General features: G+C 36.9%; 1 protein-coding gene and 1 non-coding gene across 9 annotated transcripts in view; both read right to left on the bottom strand.

Annotated features, from left to right (window-relative positions):
• Positions 1-23,691, bottom strand: part of Helz (helicase with zinc finger) — a 149,496-nt gene that overhangs the window by 61,715 nt on the left and 64,090 nt on the right. For 6 of the 8 annotated variants that reach the window (XM_074045481.1, XM_074045483.1, XM_074045479.1 and 3 more), the window contains 5 exons: positions 23,297-23,401; positions 15,438-15,616; positions 11,547-11,665; positions 9,081-9,226; positions 7,201-7,348 (listed from right to left, as the gene is read on the bottom strand). In XM_074045481.1, coding sequence (XP_073901582.1) covers positions 7,201-7,348; positions 9,081-9,226; positions 11,547-11,665; positions 15,438-15,616; positions 23,297-23,401 — 697 coding nt within the window. The remainder of the gene's footprint in view (positions 1-7,200; positions 7,349-9,080; positions 9,227-11,546; positions 11,666-15,437; positions 15,617-23,296; positions 23,402-23,691) is intronic. The other 2 variants (XM_074045484.1, XM_074045485.1) reach the window with 2 other exon arrangements.
• Positions 11,327-11,400, bottom strand: Trnaa-agc (transfer RNA alanine (anticodon AGC)). The gene has a single exon. It is a non-coding gene; the product is annotated as a tRNA-Ala (tRNA).

The following is a 23,691-nucleotide window of genomic DNA, read 5'->3' as shown; positions in this document are numbered from 1 at the left end:
CCAATGAAAACCCAAAAATCACAGACAATGTAATTAGCAGTTGACCTCATCCTTCATCCTTCATCCAGCCCCCATTCTTAAGTGGAAAGTTTAAGTTCCTGCATAGGGAAGAGAAGAAGGAAAGGATCATGAAACCTAGGGAAAGCAGGGGAGTAAGTCCCTACCTTCCCAGGGCTTCTCAGTCCATTCTGTCCAGATCAGGCCAATGAAGCCAGCCAATCAGAAGATCCCTATCATCAGTGTACTGAGGCCCAGCAGGACAAGCTCTGGCACTGCCTCCTCCCCCACTGATGGAACTAAGAGGATCAGCCAACAGCCATCAGTTAACACCAAACCACAGGAGGGACTAGGGCAAATTTCTATCAGAAAGACAGACTTTCAGTAGTTACTGCCTTCCTGAAGCACAAGTTCCGCCAGGCCATTTCATTAACTCCACAGTTTACAGAGCAGAGTATTTTTGACCCTATTTACAGGACTCTGGTTTCTTTTTCTTTGTGTGGTACTGGCGATTAAGCCAAGGGTCTCACGTGTAAGGACAGCACTCTACCCTTGAGCCACATCCTAGCCCAGATTGACCTATCTTATATTTTAACTCAGTGAATTATCAGTTCCAATGTCTGGCAAAGTGGGGATATAAAGACTAATAAAAGCATGTTCCATGCCCTCTAAGAGATCAGTGATTTTATGGAAAATAGTCTTAATTTTATTTTGATGCATAAATAAAATATACATCATATAATATCATTTATATTAAATATATATTATATATAATAAGCTTAATCCAGGGTCTGGCAAGACTCCAGAGGCATATAGATAGCAGAAGGAGAAATTTTAGAAAATGTCTTTTAAATTATTTATTTACTATTTCTTAATGACATCTATTTAAATTTACAATGTTAAATACACTTAGTAAAATTTGACAGCTTTTATCTTTTCAAGACCTTGGGGATTACTGGCTAAGAAGCAGTTCCCACTTACAGATACAAACTCAATGAACAATAAAGATAAGAATACAGTAGCCCTATTTTTATAATGATACAACAGCAAGTGCATCAAATGTATAGACTGGCCAAGGAGCCTGAAGAAGCCTGAAGTACAGACTGGCCAAGGAGCAAAGTGGACTAAAAGTGGGTTGGTAGTTTCACCACAAGAAACAAGAAGGGTGCAGCTGACTCACCTGCAATAAGGAATAAAAACAAAAAGCAAACAACAACAAAAAACCCACTGTCTTTACCCATGTGGTTAGAAGTGGGGGTAAATTAAACTTGGGAAACACCTCTATTGCACTCCCCTCCTCCAACAAAGCTCCTACCACTGAACAACACATATCCATTTCTCTGTTTTGTCCCTCTCTTCACACCCCTGTATTCTAGGCAGTGTAAAACTATAATCAAAATGCCTACATTCAGAATGGTGGCATGAGAAGCTGGTTGAAATTTTAAAAAGACTCTGGAGATTGGTAAAAACTTACAAGAAAGTGAGAAGCATGTACTCAAGAAAAACTACAGAATCTCAGTGAGAACAGTTAGAGCTGAGGTTTCAAGTTGTTAGGCACTGCTCCCACCCCTCACAGCCCTATCTTACAGAACTGGTTCAGTGGCTGATTTCCATCCAGGCAATTTCCATCTCCCCCAGCTCTCTGGGATGAAGTAGCTATTCCAGGTGGTTCTGGCAGCTGCTGTTTTCCACAACTCCATGCTGCAGAAGGCCTATACTGAGAAGGTGGCAGTAGGTAGGCAAAGCCTGTTCCCCTATCCCCATCTGCTGCTACACAGAGAAGATCTGAGAGGTACAATGCATGAAGAAGAGTAGTCCCCCTTTTCTACACAACTCTGTACTGCAATGGGTTTAGCAGCCACATTGACAGTTTCCATCCATCCCAGCTTCCCAGGACAAAATTAAACAAACAAACAAACAAATAATAACCACCACCTATACTGCATAGAATCAGCAGCCAGTAAACATCAGTAGATCCCAATGTCCCCTAATCTGGGTTACAGAAGATCTATATTGGTAGCAGCAGCTAGATGACAGCATAGATCTCGGTATCTCTCTCTCTCTCTCTCTCTCATTCATTCTCTCTCTCCCTCCCTCCCTCTCCCTAACACACACTCACTCATTCACACACAGCTCTCGTCCTAGGGTGGATGCTGATGGTACAGCCAGTGAGGAGTAAGTTCCAGATCCTTCCCCAGCAACTGCTCTATTAAGTTCTTCCCAGGGCAGGGTAAGCAAAAGCCTTAGAAAGTGGCAAAGCTCTGGAACAAGTTATGCCCCCGAGGAGTTGGAAGGTAAAATAACTGCAATGAAAAGTTTGACACGGCATGAATAAGGCAACATGAAGATAAACAGATATTATCTGAAGAGCAGTAAGAGATCATTCTTGTTCTCGACCTCCTTTGAGACAACTAGCTTTCAGTCTATTGAAAGTATATTCCTTTTCTAACAAACTTTGCTATTACTTTCACTACAAAAAAAAAAAAAAAAAAGGTGAAGGTGAACAAAGAGGCTCCATTAAGTTCACCAACATACATGTAAAGAGAAAACTAAAAGACAGTGGAGACAAAAATGGTATTAAAAATGCCTAAGAAAGTCTAAGCATGGTACTCACATGTATAATCTCAGCTGCTCAGGAGGCAGAGGTTGGAAGAAACGCAGTTAGTTCAAAGACAGCCTGAGCAAAAAGTTCAGGAGACCCTATCTTCTCAATAAGCTGAGTGTAGTGATGGGTACCTGTGGTCCCAACTGTGTAGGAGGCCACAGATAGGAGGAGCAAAGCCTGAGGCTGGCCCTGAGCAAAAATATGAGACGTTATCTAAAAGAAACAAGTAAAGCAAAAGAAGGCTGGGGGGATGTGGCTTAAGTGGCAGAGCACCTGCCTACTAATTGTGAGGCCCTGAGATCAAACCCCAGTACCACCAAGGGGGGGGGGGAAGTCCAAAGAAATGATGCCCAAGAAGTTTTTATAACTGATGAAAAACATTGATCTACACATCTAAGCTCAATGACCTCAAGAGGGATAAGTACTCCTGGATGCCCACCTAGACAAATCATAGTCAAAATGTCAGAAATCAAAGACAGAAATAAAATCTCAAAACCAGCAAGAGAAAAACAATGCATAACTGACAAAAGAGAGTCCCCCTAAGATTAACATATGACTTCTTATCAGAAACAATGGAAGCCAAAAGCAGTGGGAAAATATATTCAATATGCTCAAAGAAAAAACCCAACCAATAGTCTTATATCCAGCAAAATAAAGACATTCCTAGGTAAAACAAATTCTGAGAGAATTCCTTACTAGAAGACTCACCATAGTAGAAATAATAAAGGCAGTCCTTCAGACTAAAAGCAATTGTTACCTAATAGTAATTCAAATCCATACAGAGTGCTGCTTAGTAAGTTATTATGTGAGTAACAATATTACACAATGTAACAGTATATTCTTTTCCTTTCTCCTATTAACTGATTTAAAGAGTAATTGCATAAAATAGTATAAATTGTATAGAAATGGATCATGTATGGCAATAAAAACACAAAGACAGGTAGAAAGTGACACCAAATGGTATCACTCGAAACCACAAAGAAAAGTGAAGAGAATCAGAAATGTAAACACATATTTGTCACCCTTTCTTCTTTGGGAATTTTTTAAATACATAAAACTATATAAAGCAACAATTATAACAATGTATTATTCAGGTTGTTATATGTGTGATAATAACACAAAAAGGGAAGGAAGAAACAGCACTATGTAGGAGTAAAGTTTCCACATGTCACTGACGTTAAAGTTAATATAAATGTGAAGTAGATCCTAATAAATTAAGATATATATATTAGAGAAACCACTAATTGAACAACTAAATGTGCATAGTAAATAATTTAAAGTGTGACTTTAGAAAATATGTACTTAATATAAAATATAGAAAAAAGCCAGAGGAAAATATATGAATCAGATTAACATTAAATGTGGATGAGATAAACAATCCAGTCAAAAGGCAAAGAATTTCAGAGTAGTTTTTTTCTGTTTTTGTTTTTTTTGTGGTGCTGAGGTAGGAACTCAGGGTCTTCACCTTGAGCCACTCCAACAGCCCTTTTTTGTGAAGGGTTTTTTGAGACAGGATCTCGCAAACTATTTGCCCAGTCTGGCTTCGAACCATGAGCCTCCTGATCTCTACCGCCTGAGTAACTAGGATTACAGTTGTGAGCCGCTGGCACCCAGCTTCAGAGTAGATTTTTTTTGTTTGTTTGTTTGTTTTTATTTTTTTTTGTTTTTTTTATTTTTTTGTTATTTTTTTTGTTTTTTTAGAGAGTAGATTTTTAAAACCAAACAAACAGATCCAAAAATATACTGTCTAGAGAAGATACACTGCACTTTAGATTGGAAGGTATAAAAAGACCAGAAATAAAAAGATGAAATAAGATATACCATACAAATGACAACAATAAATGAGCTGGAATGATTACCCTAATATTAGACACTTCTACTTTAAAACAACAAAATAAACGTTACTAAGTATAAAACGGGACATTTTATTATAATAAAGTCAACTCACCAAGATACAACAGTTATAAATGCATATACAAAATAACAACAGATTCAAAAACGATGATGCAAAAATCAGGTCATCCTCTTTGCTTCAGGATCCATCATACGCAGTGGGTTGGTTTTCCATAGCTGTACAACATCTTCTCTACTTAATACTTATCATTCTATCTTATGATTATTTGTTTCTATAGCTTGTTCCTTCACATTGAATTTCAAAAGGTTAAGAAATGTATCTTAGCTGGGCACTGGTGGCTCACTCCTGTCATCCTTGCCACTTGGGAGGCTGACATCAGGAGGATCATGGTTCAAGGCCACCCCAAGCAAATAATTCACAAGAACCCCATCTCCAAAATAACCAGAGCGAAATGGACTGGAGGAGCGGCTCAAGCAATAAAGCACCTGTTTTGCAAGCATGAAGCCCTGAGTTCAAACCTTAATCCCACCCAAGAGAAAGAAATACATCTTAACCAGGTGTGGTGAAGCACACCTGTAATCCTAGCACTCTGAGGATGACAAATCTCACAACAAAATAAATAAATTTAAAAAAATCATTTATGGCTTAGTGCTTAGTATATAAGTTCATCATCATTTTATTATTTGTAGGACACAAATTCAGAATCATGATTCTTTTCTCTGGGTTCAGCCTTTCTGAGACCCCTCCTCCCATTTTCTTCTCTTTTCCTCTCTGCTTAATACACTTCTGCTCTTTTGCTCAAAAAAAAAACCTATTTCTTATTTTACCACTTTGAGCACATGATATAAAATTTTTTAAAAATTCCCTAAACAAAGGAGAGTTATACCCAGTCAAAAAAAAAAAAATGCTACAAGTATTCCTTCAGCTCCAGATTCTTTAATTTTACTTGTAATCGCAACCTCTGCTTTAAATTCAAGTTTGATGGCAACTCCATGTTAGACTACTTTACTTTCGTAAAAGTAGAATTTAAACCATTCTGCAGTGCCCTCCTAAATTTTAATCAGAATCTCTATAAAAGAACAGATCTCTTTTCCCTTATCAGTGCAACTAGTGGTGCTTCTTGCTCTGTTTGCTCTGTTAACACAAAACAGACTGAACGTCAACTTTAAGGGAAATACCATCCAGAAAAGCCCAGCGCTTCTGAAAATGTTTTAGCATCCAAATAAGCCTAACTAGCATTCAAAAATTCAAAATTTCTACAGTGGTATTTGGCTGCAGTGAACTAGGTTCCAATTTGGACCCCCATAGAAAGACAGGGGCAGTGTGCCTCAAAACTTTGGGCTGCAGTGGCTCAAAGGACCAAAACAAATGAACAATCATGCTCTGGGAAAGGCCAGAGTCATTTGAAATCTCTCTAACATTATGTGTTTAATATTTAAAGACAAGTTTATTTGCAGCCTTTTATTTGTTTGGAAACAGGGTCTCTATGTAGCTCAGGTCAGCCTCAAACTCGTAATTTTCCTTCCTCTACATCCTGAGCACTGGGATAACAGATGTACAACACCAGGCTTTGCTGATCTTTGTGTTTTCTTAATATGAAAAGATATCTTTCCAAAATATTGTTGAATAAAACTGACAATCCAGGACAATGCACTTTATTTATCCCAGATAAATATACCATATCAGTGTGAAGAGAAATAGGGCCCCTGGCAAACATCAACCCTACCTGAGGATGCTAATTAGGGCTCAGCTATGATCCTGGTGCCACGAGCAGGACCACCAAGCCTTCTGGATTTTAGGCCCTTTTTGCCATTCCCTGAAGCCCTCCTACCCCCTACCATGGTTCATTTCCAGGCCAGTGGTTTTCCATCTGACCACAAAAACATTTAAAGAAAAGTTTATCTTTTCCTAAAATTAAATGACACAGACTAAGGAAAATGTCAAGTTTCTTGGCTTTAGGCTAAAATTTTCTCAAGCGGTACTGGTGATTTCTTGTACTGGCTCCTAAATATAGCCCTCTGATCAATTTTTAAAGAGATAGATGAGTTACTATTACATAATAAATAAAAGCCATTACTCTGTAAACAAAATGAGTAAGGACTGTAGAGATGAAAGAACAAGAACCATTTCCCTAATGAGAACCATGCATTTTGGCCTCCTTCAGGTTTCTTCAAGTCCCATTTGACAGCCAGAATCTTAACCACAGGTTTCTGCTTGCTGGCCCCTAAATACTTCACCATGAGTTTTATCTGCTGCCTGATCTTCCCTTCATACTACTCACATTCTCCCTGAAAGCCAGAAACTAGAGAGAACTATGTAAGCTGGAGCACGTGATGGGCAGCAGCACCAACATCTTGGACTGTGTGGTCTCTGGTGCACAGGATTCTGCAAGTCAAGCCTTACTCACTAAAATTGCTCTTTTGAGTATGCACAATAAAATTTAATCAGTGTACTTTAGATGTCTGCCAATACATCATTATTGGCAGATGATTACTGGCTTTTTAAAAAAAATAAAAACATGTGTTTTGTGTTTTATTATTAAAACAAAAAGTAAATCAAAGTTTTTGTTTCCAATAGGAGGTTTACCTTAATTAATCAATGAGAAAAAATTTTACACACCATTTCCTTATAAATGAAATTAATACACAATAAAATGCCATCCCAAAATTTTAAATGAATGTTCAGTAAAACTATACCATGTGATTGAGAAACTGTTAACAATTTGCAAAAAGAACTAAAGTACCTCTGCATTGTTATAAAAAGCTGTGCTATTTTTTTCTTGCACATCTTCCCCTCGTGCTGTAAAGAAAGTTAGTGGATAGAAATCCTTGTGTGCTGGTTGCTTTCCACTGGCCATTAGTTTACCCTCATAGAAAAGCTCAGAGGTATAACTGTAGAGAAAGAAAAGGAGAAAAAAAAAGAGCAATCTATCACAAAGATTAATTTCACACTCCCCACACACAAAAATCACTCTACTCTAATAATATTGCCTTCTGGCCACAACTTAGCTAATTTTTGTCCAAAAGTGAAAACACTTACCAACCAATATTCTGGGGATTTTTGTGTTTGTTTTCTTCTGGTGCTTGAGATTGAACCCAAGGCTTTGCACATGCTAGGCAAGCTCTCTACCACCAAGCTATTCCCAGGCTCAAACATGGAATACTTATGATGCCAATAATTTCTTCAAAAACAATGATAGCAATAACGATAATAATGATAGCATCAATGGAGAAGGCTCCTGGAATATCATTGTTAAATGAATCAATACTGCTAAGATATGAACTCAAAATACAGAAAAAAAAAGAATTTATGACAGTTCCACACTACTTGAGACCTTTGCTAGTGAGGCACCAGTGGCTGCTCACACCTATAATCGTAGCTACTTGGGAGGCTAAGGTGGAGAGGATCGCGGATCAAAGCCAGCCTGAACAAATAATTTTCAAGACCCCACCTCCAAAATAACTAGAGCAAAAAGGACTGGAGGTGTGGCTCAAGTGGTAGAGCCTGATTTGCAAACGGGAAGCCCTGAATTCAAACCCAGTCCCACCAAAACAAGACAAATTATTTGTTAGCCAGCATGTTTTCTTTAATACATACTTCTACTTCTGTGGATCATGTGCCACACAACAAAACAAATTCTTGGTCAATAATGGACCTCATTTTCGATCATAATGCAACTGAAAATCTTCTAGCAGAAGACCCATTCTGTAACAGTGTAGCACAACGCATTACTTACGTGTTTGTGGTGATGCTGGTGTAAACAAACTTACTGTGCTGCCAATTACATAAAAATACAGCACATAACAATTATGTACAGTAAACTGTACTTGATAATGATAATGACTTTTACTACCTAATCTATTTACTGTATTTCTTATCATTTCAGAGGGTACTCCTCTACTTATAAAAAAAAGTTTACTGAATAGCAGTATTGCTGCATTACCTGGGCAGCAGCCTCAGCTATCTCATGTTTAACTGCATCTCCTGAATGTATCAAAAAGCCAAGATAAGAGAATATCCTATGCTGTTTAGGTTGTGTAAGTACACTCTGTATTGTTCACACAATGACAGAACTCCTAATGACACACTGCTCAGAATGTATCCTGTCACTAAGTGACACATGACATGCATGTCACTGGACACACACAGTGAAACAATGCACATGACTGCAGGACATTCAAGTCTTCAACAATACCATGAATAGGCTTTACTGAGGAAGACAACGTCTAGACTTGACTGCAGCAAATGACTGGAAACAATGAAAGAAGAATCGTATTTGAGATATTAATAAGATTTTATCTATCCAACTGCTTCCAGAGACACCTAACAATGGCTTCCATATGACTGACATAACAAGTTTAAGTTTCTGGTGAGAGCAATGACTGGAAAGGAGCAAAGAGGGGCTTCTGCAGTGCAAGCAATGTTCCGTTTCTTCAGGCAGATGCTGGCCGTGCTTGTGCTCCATCAGGCTGTGACTAGTCACTGAGCTGTCACTTAGGATGTGCTCCCTTTTATAGATATATACTGTATTTAAGACAAGTCTTCTAAAAACTCACTCTGCAGGGAATGGCCTGTCCCTAGTCACATGCCACAGACAGTGCAGAGAGGACAGTTCACACCTACTTGATGATAGCTTCATGGGAGCGGTAGTTCTCACACAGGAGGATCCTGCATGGAAACTCTGCAGGGTAATGCTCATAAAGTCGATCAAGTAATGAAACATGAAGGTTTCTTTCCCTGGCAAATTCGCTGTAAACAAAAGGACTGAGCTGTAACAGACAAACATACAGAGAAAATTTAACTAAACATATGAATAGTAATTTTAACCTACTTTATTAAAAAACTATGATAAAACTCATATGCCAAATTAAACTTCACACACTAAATGCTAGAGTAAGCAAAATCATTATTTTCTATGAACCATTTTGCTATTACAAAAAACTAAAATCTCTAAATTTTCATTGCAATATACCAATGCTAACCTAGAGTTTCTATACATATGTTAATAACGGGCTCATGAAACACAATGATAAATAACTTCTTCGGCAACGTCAGGGGTGCAAAACTGCATAAAAACCGTGAGCTCAGGCCAGGCATGGTAGAACACAAAGATAACCCCAACACTCAGGAGGCAAAGGTAGAACAATCGAGCTCCAGGCCAGCTGGAGCTACAAAGCAAGACCCTGTCTCGATAGATAGATGGATAGATGGATGGATGGATGGACGAACAGACAGACAGATGGACAGCTAGCTCATGGATCAAAAAGGTCTTTTTTATTGTATGTGTGAAAATGGGGTTTGAACTAAAGGCTTCAAGCAATGCACATAGTAAGACCATGCTTCAATAGATAGATAGATACATAGACAGATAGACAGACAAAGATAGCTTGCTCCCTTGCTCGCTCATGGGTCAAAAGGCCTTTTTTTTGTGTGTATGTGGAACTGGGGTTTGAACTAAGGGCTCAAGCACTGCACCACTTGAGCCATGCCCCCAACCTTTATTTTTCAGATAGGGTCTCACTTTTGCCCAAGGCCGGTCTTGGTTAACTACCCTCATACCTACATAATCCTCCTACATATGCCTCCCATGTAGCTGGGATTACAGGCATGAACCACCATGCCTGGCCATAAAAAATATTTTTAACAATTAACAAAACAACCCTCCTGATCTCAGAAAGTATAAGGTGCCATTCTAGGTTATACCTTTTATTGCTAAAGAACAAAATTAAGCTACTTTAGGCACAGGAACAAAAACACTTTGTTCATCTACATTCAGTTCTTTCTTGGATGTCTTGACAGCTCTAATACTATGTAGGTGCGATCTTAATCAACTGTGGCAAAAGAGGAAGAACTGCATATTGCCACTTTGTAAAACAGATACCTTAATAGAAAAATCATGTTTTTCTTTCTTATACATAGGCATTCAAATAATATAAAACGTGACATATTCTTTGAAATTTTGACTATAATTTTTAATTAAGCTCTTTGTTTCTTGAGACATCAAAATATTAACCCTTCATGAAAACAGGTATTAAGAGACAGGAGCTGGGGGATTATAGGAAAGATCTTTTAAATCTTATTTGAGGGCATGGATCAAGCAGTAGAGCACTTGCCTAGCAAACAAGAGGCCTTGAATTCAATTCCTAGTAAACCAAAGAAAAAAAAGAAAGAAGGTTGGGGATGTAGCTTAGAGGCACAGAGCTTGCCTAGTGTATGTGGGGCCTGGCTCAATCCCCAGCACGAGAGGGAAGGAAAAAAAGGTAAGAATCACATATTCATACTGTACAGAAATAAACTTCAAATTAATAAACATACAATTATAACACTGATAACACTCTTGCTCATTCCACATTGACTACACAAAGAAGGAAAAAATTATGGAATAATCATTTTTCTTCAGAAATATCAGTATCTTTCACAATTAGTACAAAAATACTTAAAGAGTTCTTCAACTGTAATATACAGCACAATTTCATACTGAGAAAGGTTCAGTTATTAACTTAACTCTCCATTTTGTCTCTCTCTGACCTGCCCTTTCTCTTAGTCTATCGTAAGTTCCAGAGTCCTAGGTCTGATAGATACATATCCAACAAGGCGCCTCTTTCAGATCACATCCTGGGATGGAAATGAAGCTGCCCCAGAGCAACAGCAACTTCCTTGACACCAGTAAGACTCTGTATGCTATACAAACTCCTCAACACTAGCCTTGCTTGTTTCCCCTTACAAACTCAAGGCTGCCACAACACCCCCACAGACCTGTCTCCCACTGTAGCCACACTAAAGCAAAACTCCTTTTCCTGTTTCACCATCAATTTCTCCACCTGTTTTCCTCTGGATTTTTTTTTTTTGGGGGGAGGGGTTGGGGGTTTAGGCAGAACTGGGGTTTGAACTCAGGGCCTCTTGCTTGCTAGGCATGTGCTCTTACCACCTGAGCCACTCTGCCAGTGCAACCTGTTTTCCTTTGGGATGAGTGACAGAATCTAGCTTATTAGGACCCCTAGAGCTGGGCTTCTGCTCTGGGACTCCAATAACAATAGGATGTTTTAGAAAATACAATATCAAACACACAATGACTGAAAGGACACTTACCTGCATGTGATCACCAGCCAAAACAATCCGAGTATTTTTAGTTGCTAATGCTAGAGGCATAATGGTCTCACACTCCATGGCTTGGGCAGCTTCATCTAACAGAATGTGTGTAAAAAACCCTAAAAAGTATAGTGCAAACACAGCAAAGCATATTATAGTAGCAATAAAAGCAAAAACAGTTGTTTTATTCACTAAGAATTTAGCTTGTTAATCTGAGTTTTGCTACTTTAAGGACCACCCTTAATTTAGATAATAGTCAATTTAAATAATCACTTAAAAACAGTTATTTAAATAGGTAACTAACCTAGGGGTTGGGGATTTAGCTCAGTGGAAGAGCATTTGCCTGGCAAGTGCAAGGCCCTGAGTTCGGTCCCTAGCACCGAAAAAATAAATAAATAAGTAAATAAATAGGTAACTAACTTAATGATAGATATATAAACACATTTGGTGCTAACCTCTCAAAAGGTTAACAGCTAAGTCAGCATATATGGAAAAGATTTTCAAAGTACAAAATAGTAGCTTTTCACCAAAAGAAGAGCAACTAAATCTATGACAAAACACCAAAAATAAAATAATAGCTCATAAGTAACTTTGCTCTGAACATACATACGAGATACTAAAGAAAATCACACACATCTAATATAAAAGAGAAAGTTATAACCTAACTTGGACTGAAAATAAAGGATATCTTATCAGCAACTTCACTCATCTGATTATACAGGTTTGTTTTTCACATGCAGTCATGCATCCCTTAGTAACAGACATACTCCAAGAAATAATACATTAGGCAATTTTTTTCATTGTATGATCACAGGGTGTATTTAAGCAAATCTAAATTGGTATATAGCCTGCTACATATCCAGACTATATTTGTGTGTGCTTTGTATCTATCTATAAATATAAAATAACCTATTGCTCTTAGGGCCACAGTGAACAAAATAACACAAGATTAAATCAAACAAGAAAAAAATGATATACTGAAGAGACACAGTAAACATGAGATGAGACACTGCTGCAGGAGTAACATACCACACTGTTTTACAGTGAACTTTTTGTGTAATGATAAAAAGCATAGTGGAGCAGCTGGAAAAAGTGTCCTGGGCCTGTAGTCCCAGCTACTCAGGAAGTTGAAGAGGAACAATCACTTGAGCCCAAGAGTTGAAGGCCAGCCTGGGCAACATAGCAAAACCTCATCTCAAAAAAATAAAGAATACAATAAAGTACAGTGAATAAAAAAAAAAAACTAATACATATTACAGTAAATACCTAAACGAGGAACATCAGGAACATAGTCGCTCCTTACCACTATCACGTACTCTGCACAGAAGGTAACTGTAATGCTGTGCATTCACACAACTGGGAGCACAGTAGGTTTGTTTCTGTCAACATCACTAAAACCTAAGTAACACATTCTATTACGACTTTAAGAGTTTAATACCTCTCTAGGAGAGAAATTTTTCAACTCCAAGGTAGTCATATACATGGCCTGTTGCTGACAAAAATCTCATTATATGGTGCGTGACCCTGTGTGTGTGTGTGTGTGTGTGTGTGTGTGTGTGTGTGTATTTAGTCTAAGAGCATACGTTGGTTTTTTTTAAAATCACTATTCTGCAAAAATTTTTAGTGACTGATAACAATGTCAAAGCTGTATTATCAAATGTTCCCCAATATAAACACCTACAGTAGGAAGTATCCCATTTTTGCTGGAGCCACTCATACCAGGGCACAGGGTTGAGTACAAAAAGAGGGCAAAGGGACAGTGAAAGAAAAAGCACCCCACTACCTCCACCACACTGCCAACTCCCCAGGGTAGGAAAGGGCCCCTCATTTGTCTCAACAGAGTAGAAAGTTACAAAAGCCAGATAGAGGCCACCGGAGCTGCCTTGGGAACCTCATCTCTATCCTGATCCCTTCTTCCCTGAAGATCAAGAGTCCAAACAATCCATGTATCCAGTTCTCTAATGACTATTTTTAGGTTGGGAACTTTCAAAACCTTACTGGCTAGCAGTAGTAAACATCACCACCACTCAAACAAATGTCTAGTGACAGCACAAGTATTAATAATTGTCATCTGTACCAACAGTGGTATAAGCATGATATACACAAGTATTTTTCTTCCTGTTGAGGATCTGTGATTGGGGGCGGGGGGTTGTTCTTTTATTTGTTGAGACAGGGTCTCACCACATAGCCCAAGCTAGCCTTGAACTCACAATCCTCATGCCTCAGCCTCCCACGTGCTGGGATTCTAGGCATGTGCCATCATGCCAACTTGTGCTTTTATTCTAAAAGACTAAGAAAAATAACTACATAACCATGGGATCAAATGGGAAAAGCTGGACTAGTGAAAGAAAATGTTTTCATTAGATAACATATTAATTAAATAGAGCTAAGCTTCCATAAAGAACTGTATAAATTACAAAATTGTTGACTATTATTTATGCTAGAAAAGGCAACTCACATGAGACTTCGTTTTCTAATTTGTAAGCTAACCCTCGACAGGGCTGATATAAGAATTAAATAAAATGAAGTATAAACAACATCAAGGACAAAAGACCCAGTCAACTTCTGGTAAGTATGATTCTACACACTGTATCTTCATAGCCATTTCTTTACTACCTGTCACAAACTGATACTGTTTAGGCTTGTAACCTATGTGGCGAATACTCAGTTATAATCATAAAGCAATGAGACTAACTGTTCAACAGACATACCAAATTTTACATTTCAATAGTGTTGTTCCAGTCAAAGAAGTCACTTGGGACAAAATATACCTCATTCCAATAATGCTGCCATTGTTCCAAACATTTTGAATCTCTGCTTTTGTAACTGCCCTCACCAGCCAGCTATGAGCTGCATGCACAAGAAAGTAAGTCTCATTGCATTAGAGGCATGTGTCTTTCTTTTTTTTCTTAAACCCCTAATGGAGTGCTCAGTCTAATTACCTACTTATTCATCAGATACATCTTAGGAAGATTTTGAAGGCTTTCTAAAATTAAATCAACCTCAAATAAAAAAAAGAAAAAAGTTGGCGACCATTCTTTCATTGAAGATAAACAGAAATTTATCAAGGGGCTGAAGGTATCTATCCCTGGGCTAGGAGCCAGGAATACAAGGTCAAGAGAATAGTCTCTACCTTCCAGGGCATTCTGATGGTCACATGCATTCTACCACTGGCTCTGAAAGCAATTCCAAAAGGAGACAGCAAAAAATATTGAGCAATGTCAACAATTATAATATGATAAAAACAAATGAGTATCCTTCTAAAGCATCTAATTTAAAGTGATACTACTTTTGATTGTTAAGTTTTACCAAATTTATACAACTTCTCATCCCACATCTACTCATATAAAATTAGGTTTTAACATAGTTCCAACACATAAACACATAATCATAAATTTACCAGAAAAAATCCTATCCATGATTGTTTCTACACTATAAAATGCAAAAGCAATAAGACAAAACCTTGAGAAAATTATAAAAAAATAAAAACACTATTCAAATTTGAATTATTCATGTGATCGTTAATAAAGAAATATCACAAGACCAATCAGAGAACAAGTGGACTAGTAGTCACAAAGCTGTGAGAATTAGGGGTTGGCAGATTTTTCTTAGTGTAGGGCGACACTGTCTATTTTAGGTGTTGTGGGTCATACAGTCTCTGCTACATTTACTCCACTTAGCAGCTGCAGCAGAAAAGCAACCATAGACCAACAAGAAGTAAATAAATGAGTATGAACAGATGCGTGTTCAATCCAGTAAAACCTTACTTATAAAAACAAACATCAAGCCACATATAGACCATAGGCTGTAACTTGCCAACCCTTGGTCTGTACTAACTGCATAATCCATAACCCTGTGAGGCACCAGCATCCATGTCTGGAGTGGGCATACCAGGTTCAAGGTCCAGCTGACAGAGGTACTGGGAAGTGTTCAACGTAACCACCACCACTCGATGTTTAAGAATGTCTTCTTTCTGGGGCATCTGAAAGGTGGAATGTGCGCTTGAGATCAAACAGTACTGATGCACAACTGGGTGGACAGTCTTTACCCAGCGATTTCGGAAGTATACCCTATAAAAGAAGATAGCATTTATGATTTACATTTATTAATGTTAACAGCATCTGATTATTAAAATAGTGGCACTGTTGTTTTAAGACTACAATAACTGAAAATTAAATAAATCTCATAATCGCTAACACTACTAGAAATTAATATAAAGCTGCCACTATATCCACTGTAACGTCCCAAATGCCACCCCAAAAATATACAGATATACATATAGACAAATGTACTACAATAAAATACTGAATTTTAAGTGTTCACATTAATCTTGCAACATAATGACAAACTGCAGTTTTATAAACATTTCTACTCTCAAATTATTTTTTCTAAAATACTCTTGCAAAAATATACTGAATCTGTATTTTAATTATTTATGCTAATAAAAACGAAATTGCATACTCATAAGAAATTCAAAAGTTATTTGCATTTTACTTTAGAAAACTTCTTACACCTGTACCTAAAGAGACTTCTACCTGAGCTCCTGGAAATTTAAAATAATTTAAAATTTTAAACAATCAGAAAGTCTTAGAGAATGCAAATATTGAAAAAGTGTATCTCTTCCATTAATTGCAAAAGAAAAATATTATGAGGCCTTGATGCTACAGATCCTAAGATGGCATCAAAACAATTCATCCACCCACCCACTTCTAACCTACCCACATAACAAAGATCTACTGGTTATCTCATTATGCCACAGCACAGAGGCAGATCACACAGGCTTCGGGGGTGTTCATAAAGGCTTTAGCTTCACTCTGAGCTCAATGGAAATTCTGAGTTCAATCAGAATTCCACAGGGAATCACATGACATGACTATGCTGTTAAAGGGCTACTCTGTTTCTCTGGGCAGAACATACTGGGGGACTGAACAGCCATGTGCTAGCATTTGTCTTGGGGTTGTGGGGTAGCATTTGCAGCTTTTTGTTGTGTAAAAGCTAATCCCATGGCCAATTTCAAGCTAATGGCATGATGTCACTGGACATAAACATAGGAAGACATGCACATGATTGATCTCACAAGTCAGTACAAGTTGGCCCCACCACAGCACTGAGTGGGATAGAGGTGAGAGCAGGGTGAAGAAGCAAAGACACCAGTTAGCACGTTATTGCAAAGGTAGGGGCAAGAGAAAATGGTGGCTTGAACTAGGATGGTAACAGTAGAGATATAAAAATGGTCAGATTCACTATTTATTTTAATTTTATTTTAAGAATTAATTTATTTTAAGAATAAAACCAACAGACTTTACTGGTGAACTAGACATTTAAGAAAAAAAGATGATTTGAAACTGAGTGAGGATGGTAATACTTACAAGGTGGTGGTGAAAGAGAGACAGATTTGGTGGGAATTTAAAGTTCGGCTTTGGACAAGTTCAGTAGACATCCGAGTGGAAGTGTCCAGTATGCAGGATGATACACGTTTGGAGTTCAGGAGAATACCTGAGTCAAATGACAGCTCTTGGAAAAATACTAAACCTTGGCACTAGATCAGATCACCTGGACAGTAAGAGCAGATTAAAAAAGAAAAAAAAAAAAAAAAAACTGGAAGGAAGAATGACTGATAAACCACTCCAAAATTTAGAGGCTGGGAAAGAGGTGGAATACTGGAATACAGTAAAGCAACTGGAAAGGAGCAGTCACAGTCATTGAAATAGGAGGGAACTCAGGAAACAGTGGAATACTGGAAACAAAGTCAAGTATTTCAAGAGAGAAATAGATAGGATTAACAATGCCAAATGCTGCTAAGAAGGTGAATAAAATAAGATTGACCACAGGGTTTAGCAATACTTTATGACCACGAAATAACGGTTTTTGGGTAAAAGTAGAGATGGGAACCTGGTCAGCTTGAGCAGAATGCAAGTAAGTTTTGCCTTGAGGAATGCAGATAACCACAAGGTGGATTTCTGTTGTGTTTTTTTAAATAGTAGACATAATATATTTGGATGCTGTGGAGACTAAAAGAAGGACACAGAGGAGAACCTGTGTAAAGAGAAAAGGGTAAGAACTCATTCACAAGTAGAGAGGCCTTAGAAGCAAGACAATGGAAGCAAGGTAGTTATAAAGACCTGTTAAAAGGAATGGTGGACCTTCTTTCTGACTTCTTCTAATCCTTTGGTAAAATTAGAAAGATTATCAACTGATTCCTATAATTCTTAATTTATAATTAATAAAACTGACACCAAAGAGCTTACAGCCAGGACGCAAACCGCTATCTCATTTCTTATATCCAAGATAGATTTAGTTACTCAATCTCTCAAGGATTTGGAGAAATCAAATGAGCGAGCACACATCCAGCATGTAGCACAGAACCTGGCACCAGCAAATACAAGTTTTCTACTGCCCTTCACCTAGAGCAAAGTTAACATTAAACCAGCATTCCCAATATTCAGCTAATATTCTCTATATATTATACACATACAAAAAGGTAACATCATGACATGAACACAAGTAATCCAGAAACAAGATATGTTGTTTACACCATCCAAAAATATATATGGCAAGAAGTATTTTATTTAATGTCATCACATGAATTAAAAAGATTCTCTTTACTCAACTTCCACAAAAGTTAAACAAAATCTGACACTTAAAGTTAACATGCCATCAGGTAGCCTAACAATTTCCCTTGCTCAATAAGCCACCATTTCTTACGAGGCTCCTGTCTCTTGCTCTTATGCTAATTATTCTCAGTTGCTATGGCCTGTGTGTGTGTGTATTTTGGGTTTTTTGTTTTGTTTTGTTTTCTTGGTGCTGGGATTTGAACTCAAGACCTTACACTTGCTGGGCAGGTGTTTTACCACTTGAGCCACTCCACCAGCCCATTTTTTGTGTTGGGTATTTTCAACACAGGGTCTCTCAAACTATTTGTCTGGGCTGGCTTTGAACTGTGATCCTCCTGATTTCTGTTACTCAAATAGCTAGGATTACAGGCGTGAGCCACCAGCACTCAGCTGGCCTTTGTATATTTGACTACTATATTTGACTACCTTAAATTAAACTTAATAGACTAAAGACATTTTCAGATATCAAAGAGCTCAAAAATATTATCTCTGATGCATCTAAGAAGGGTTGAAAACACTAAAGAGTATGTATATAAAAGGATGTGCACCACCAAAACAAGGTAGAAAATCAAGAAAGAGGAAGCCTAAGATCCAGAAAACAAACTAATGCAGGAGAAAACAAAAAGAAATTGCCACAATGACAGCAAAGAGAAGTGTCAGGATAATAGAATACCCAGTTGAGAAACGAAGCACAAGGCAAATCTTAAAGAGTGACATCTGCAGAAGAAAGGAATAGCACTGAGAAACTACCTAAGAGTTCTGACGGTGTACAAACTTGTTTCGATTGGCATTAACAGAGCTACTGAAGAATCTAAACACCCTGTCCAATGTCAAAAAAATTAGTCAAATGAAAAGAAAAAAAGATTATTAGTGCTAGAACATAAAAAGAAAGATGCACATTCTTTGTTAGAACAAATAATTTATAGAATCATAATAATGAAAACACTAAAATGAAACTACCATCATAGAAAGTCAACAGATATCTAAGACACAGAAGTTTATATATTATATATACATATATGTATGTATATTATAGAAAAATAGAAGTAAATATCAGAAGAAACAGCTAAGAGAGTCAAAATTATTTGCCCTTGGGAGCCATGTTTGGTAGGCAAACATGATTAAGGAAAAAAGATTTTTGCTACAGACTTAAAATACAATGTAACCTTTTATAATAATGTAGGCATATGATTTTTTTATGAACATAAATACTAACCTAAAACAAAACCTACTTGGGTTATTTCAGACCCAAGAAATTGCCAGTGTTTGAATTTAACCTCTCACTTATAGATGGCTTTCTTAAAATTAAAATTCTCTGGTTTCTCCCACTTACAAAGAGTCTTCATTAAATTAGTCAACATGTTCTTTGAGACCTGGCCTGTCTCTTCCCTCCCTTCACAGCCACACTTCTAGTATCCACATTGCTCTCTCCACTTACTAACCTACTCGCTCCTCTAATCATTAACAATGACTTGCCCTCCCTCCCTAAACAACTTCCATATCACTAAAATCTCTCAGATGTCATGTCTTCTAGGCAGTATCCAGTTCTGATACTGCTTCCTCCTTGAAGTACACGCTGCCTTCAGCCTCCATGTCACAGTAGTTCTCTGCTTCCAGTCTTAATATTCTCGCCTCCGACTCCAGCTCTCTCTTCTCCCCTAACAGTACATTGATGCCCATGGTTTCCATCACCACCAAGATCCTGGAGACTCCAGTGACCCACATGTCTCTCTCCAGCCAAGACCTCACCTGAGTTGAGGATGCCTACCCTTGATAGGTGTCTCCTATGTTTCAGAGGCAGCTCAAATGTACAAACTAATCTCACCACCTGCTAAAATTTGGTCTCACCCTCCTTGAAAGACTTAAAACAGGTTTTTGGGGTTTCTGTTTTGTTTTTGCAGTACTGGGATTTGAACTCAGGGTTTTGCATTTGGTAGGCAGGTGCTCATTGAGCCATTTACCTCCCCCCAACAGTTTTGTTTTGTTTTTAAGCAAAGTGAAAAACATATTTAATAAATGTCTCAGTGAAAATTGTAGTTGAGGAAAGTAATGTAATTTTAAAATACAAGTTTACAGAAAGAATGGTCAAAGTAACAATATTTCTAAAAGACACAAAAATTTTAAATATGTTTTAGGTCTTAATAAAAACTGTTTAATCAGATCAGCAAAGCAGAATTTACCTTTAAATAATCTCTCATAAACTATCTCCTATGATTCCATTTAGATTAACCATAGTATGTGTACCTAAGTATATAAATGAGTAGAACTTAAACTCCAAAGTGTTAGTAGTTTCTTATCTCTGGCTAGTGAGATTATAATTTTTATTTTCCTCTTTGTGCTTTTCTGTATTTTTTCCAATGACTATTTCACTACAAAACAGAAAAGAATGGTTTTGCCAATTACTTATCAACTAACTCCAAGAACCTGCTTCTTCTTCAAAGGAAAAAAGGTGAAGTTCTAAATCTTACTACCAACTTTCTCACAATTACTTTGAAAAGCTACCTCAAGTTGAAGCCAGTAAGAATACAAAGTTTGATCACTAAACCTATTTATTAATACTCTAGCGCTGACTTTTAAAAAAAAATTAAGTACTTTCTCTTCACTTTTGTTTTGTGCAATATTTAAGGTAGACACTGTCAATAAGATCATTCAAAACATATCTAACATCTTTCAACATCTAAGAATAGTGACAAAATTAGACATCCAAGTTCACAGTATAAAATTTAGTCCTGATGATATAGCTCAGTGGTAGAGCACTTGCCTAGCATTTTTCCCCCACAGAAAACCAAATATATATATACATATAATTTTATTATGCATTGAATTTGTATGGAATAATTCAAAATGTTATTACTTAAGACACTGAGAATCCAAAAGACCTGAGCTATAATAGCAAATGCCTTTACTGTGCCTTTCTAGAAAGCAGCAAAGGCAGTTTTCTCCACAGATGACTTTCTTTCCTAAGTTGTAACTGGATCAGAACAAGATGCTGAGCCTCAGAACCATGCACAAAAGCTGTCTTCCCCCAGATTCCTTTGTAAGACCTCCTAATCCTAAATGAAGCTAAAACTGAAACTTAATGCAATCTTAAATGGTTTCTAAAACCTCTATCTTTAAATATTTTAAGCTCAGCTCAACTCTTAGCAATTAATAGAACCCTAAGTATGTATATTCAATCATACTTACTACTATATTTGCTCTTTGACTATTCTCACACTAATGCATTTTCCAGGGCATAGTTTACCCAACACAGTGTGGAAAAAACAGCAAACCCTTCACAATGCCTTACCCCTTAAATATAACCATTCTTCTTCATGGTCACACTTAAGACACTTGGTGCCCTCTTGTGTTCCTTCCCCAGCATCCTGGAACAATTAAAGCTCATCTCCCCAAAATAGTTCATCATTCTAATTTTTCTAATCCATCTCCCAAACCTCACACTTGTTGCTCATGAGGAAAAATCATAAATTAATCTGCATTAACAGAATCGTAGGTGATGCTAATAAATCCTAAGACTTCAATGCACTAATCCTCCTTGGAAATACATTTTCTCAAACAGAAAAACTAGTGAAAATGCAGGGTCAAATAAGAAAATATTTGAGAAGTCTGGGTTTTTTCTCTTTGGTTCCATTTACTAAATGAAACATGACACTTGCATTTGAACATGTTTCTTGCACTGAAACGCTGTTGAGACTTAGGAAGCGGTGAGGTCTGCTAACAGGCAAGTTTCTATGTTTGTGCAGCTACAACTGCACATGTCCTGTACTGCAAGGTAACTTGTTATTCCATGTGCTTAGATGTGCTACATGCAAAGAATAATTTTACACAGTAAAAGATAAGCATAACCTAGTGAAATGTCTATCAGTATCAGCTCTACCACCCCAAACGTCACATGTCCTATGCTAAGTCACCAACATTTGAGGGGGTTCTAGTCCACTGTTTCCAAACCAAGCATACCATGATAATCAAGAGTGTCACATTTCTTATCCAACAACACTCAAGCAAACACAAGGTCTACACAATACAAGCGAATAGACAATTTATCTCCATTAGAGTAAGAACATGGCAAAAATGGTAGCTACTCTACTTTCACTCATGGACTTCAAAAATTGGCATCTGAAGCAAACTAGCTATTGGTGAATTTATCCTTCAATAACTGCCACGTTTTCATGTTAAACACAACCAAATTCTACTTAGTTATTTCTGCTTTAATTTGACTTCTGAATAAAAACAAAATATAGCATAAAAGTCTATACTAACAGGCCATACTACTTTTTCTCTCTTTTTATTCTCAATGCAATTCTAAAATTATTCAAATAGCATAATTACACTTTTCCATGCCTGGGTTCAACTAGAAATAAAAAGTTAGTGAATTATGAGTCAAAGTGGGGTTAGAAATAAATTTTTAAACAATAATTAATGCTAACTTGAACAACCTAGGCCATGACATATTAGTTTGTAAAATGTCAAAACTAAACATTAATTCATATAACAATGAGAACAAATGGCATAATAACCATTTAATGATTCTTTATTGTTTTCTGAAGAAAAGGATTTTTATTCCCAACAATCCTGAATTTAAGTACATTTCATGTCCATGTATAATCAGAGGACCTTACTGTATCTAAAATTTTGATACTTTGTCTCTTAAATGGTAGCAAAAGTAAATACTAGTCAATTATGTTTCATTACAGAAAACATTTCAATATTTAATGCCTCCATAATGTGTGGTCTCCATGAAATTACCTGCATGATCACAGTCAAAACCTCCATAAAGAGCTGTCACTGCATGACAACTTGGCCATGCAAAATGTGCTAGAATTTTAATTAAATTAAATTTGATTAAAATTAATCATATACATATTATTTTATATTAGCTTTACAGGTAAGTATCAAAATTCACTCAGATTGCACAACATTAAAACTTAAAAAAGGATGTCTTTCTGTATACTTAATATTTAAGAAATAAATGGTCAAAATTGTTTACATTTGCTGTAAATGATTTCTTCAAAAGACTTAACTTCCAAATGCCAATGCCAGTTTTAGGTATTTCCAAAGTTACTAAAATCTTTACAGACACCTTTTCTTAAGAATAACAAAGTATGACACAGATACAAAATAAGCCTTAAAAAATACCTGAGAGGTCTTGCCTGGGGATTGCCTGCTTCTACATATGGATGTAAATAATCCTTTATGTAGAGATCAGCAGCACTATTAGAATGGGTGCAAATGAGAATCCTGCTGAAATAAATGGTGCAAATAAAAAGAATGATAAAACACAAAACTATTCAAGCAGTATAATACCAAAAAAAATAAATAAAGCAGTGGCCATCTTAATAGTATCCATTTCCCTCAACCTACTCAGTACCCCTAACATATTATTCAATGGTACCTTTGGGAACTTATTCTAAGCTAAAAAGGCAGTTCCCACAAATCACTTTCAAGTCTATCATATAAAAAATGTATTTTTTTAAAACTCAGCTCTTTGGGCTGTAACATATATCACAATTCGTTAGCAGACTTGGAAGTTT

The sequence above is a fragment of the Castor canadensis genome, chromosome 11 (genome assembly GCF_047511655.1).
Source record: "Castor canadensis chromosome 11, mCasCan1.hap1v2, whole genome shotgun sequence".
Lineage (NCBI taxonomy): Eukaryota > Metazoa > Chordata > Mammalia > Rodentia > Castoridae > Castor > Castor canadensis.
This window is presented reverse-complemented; position numbering and strand designations above follow the sequence as displayed.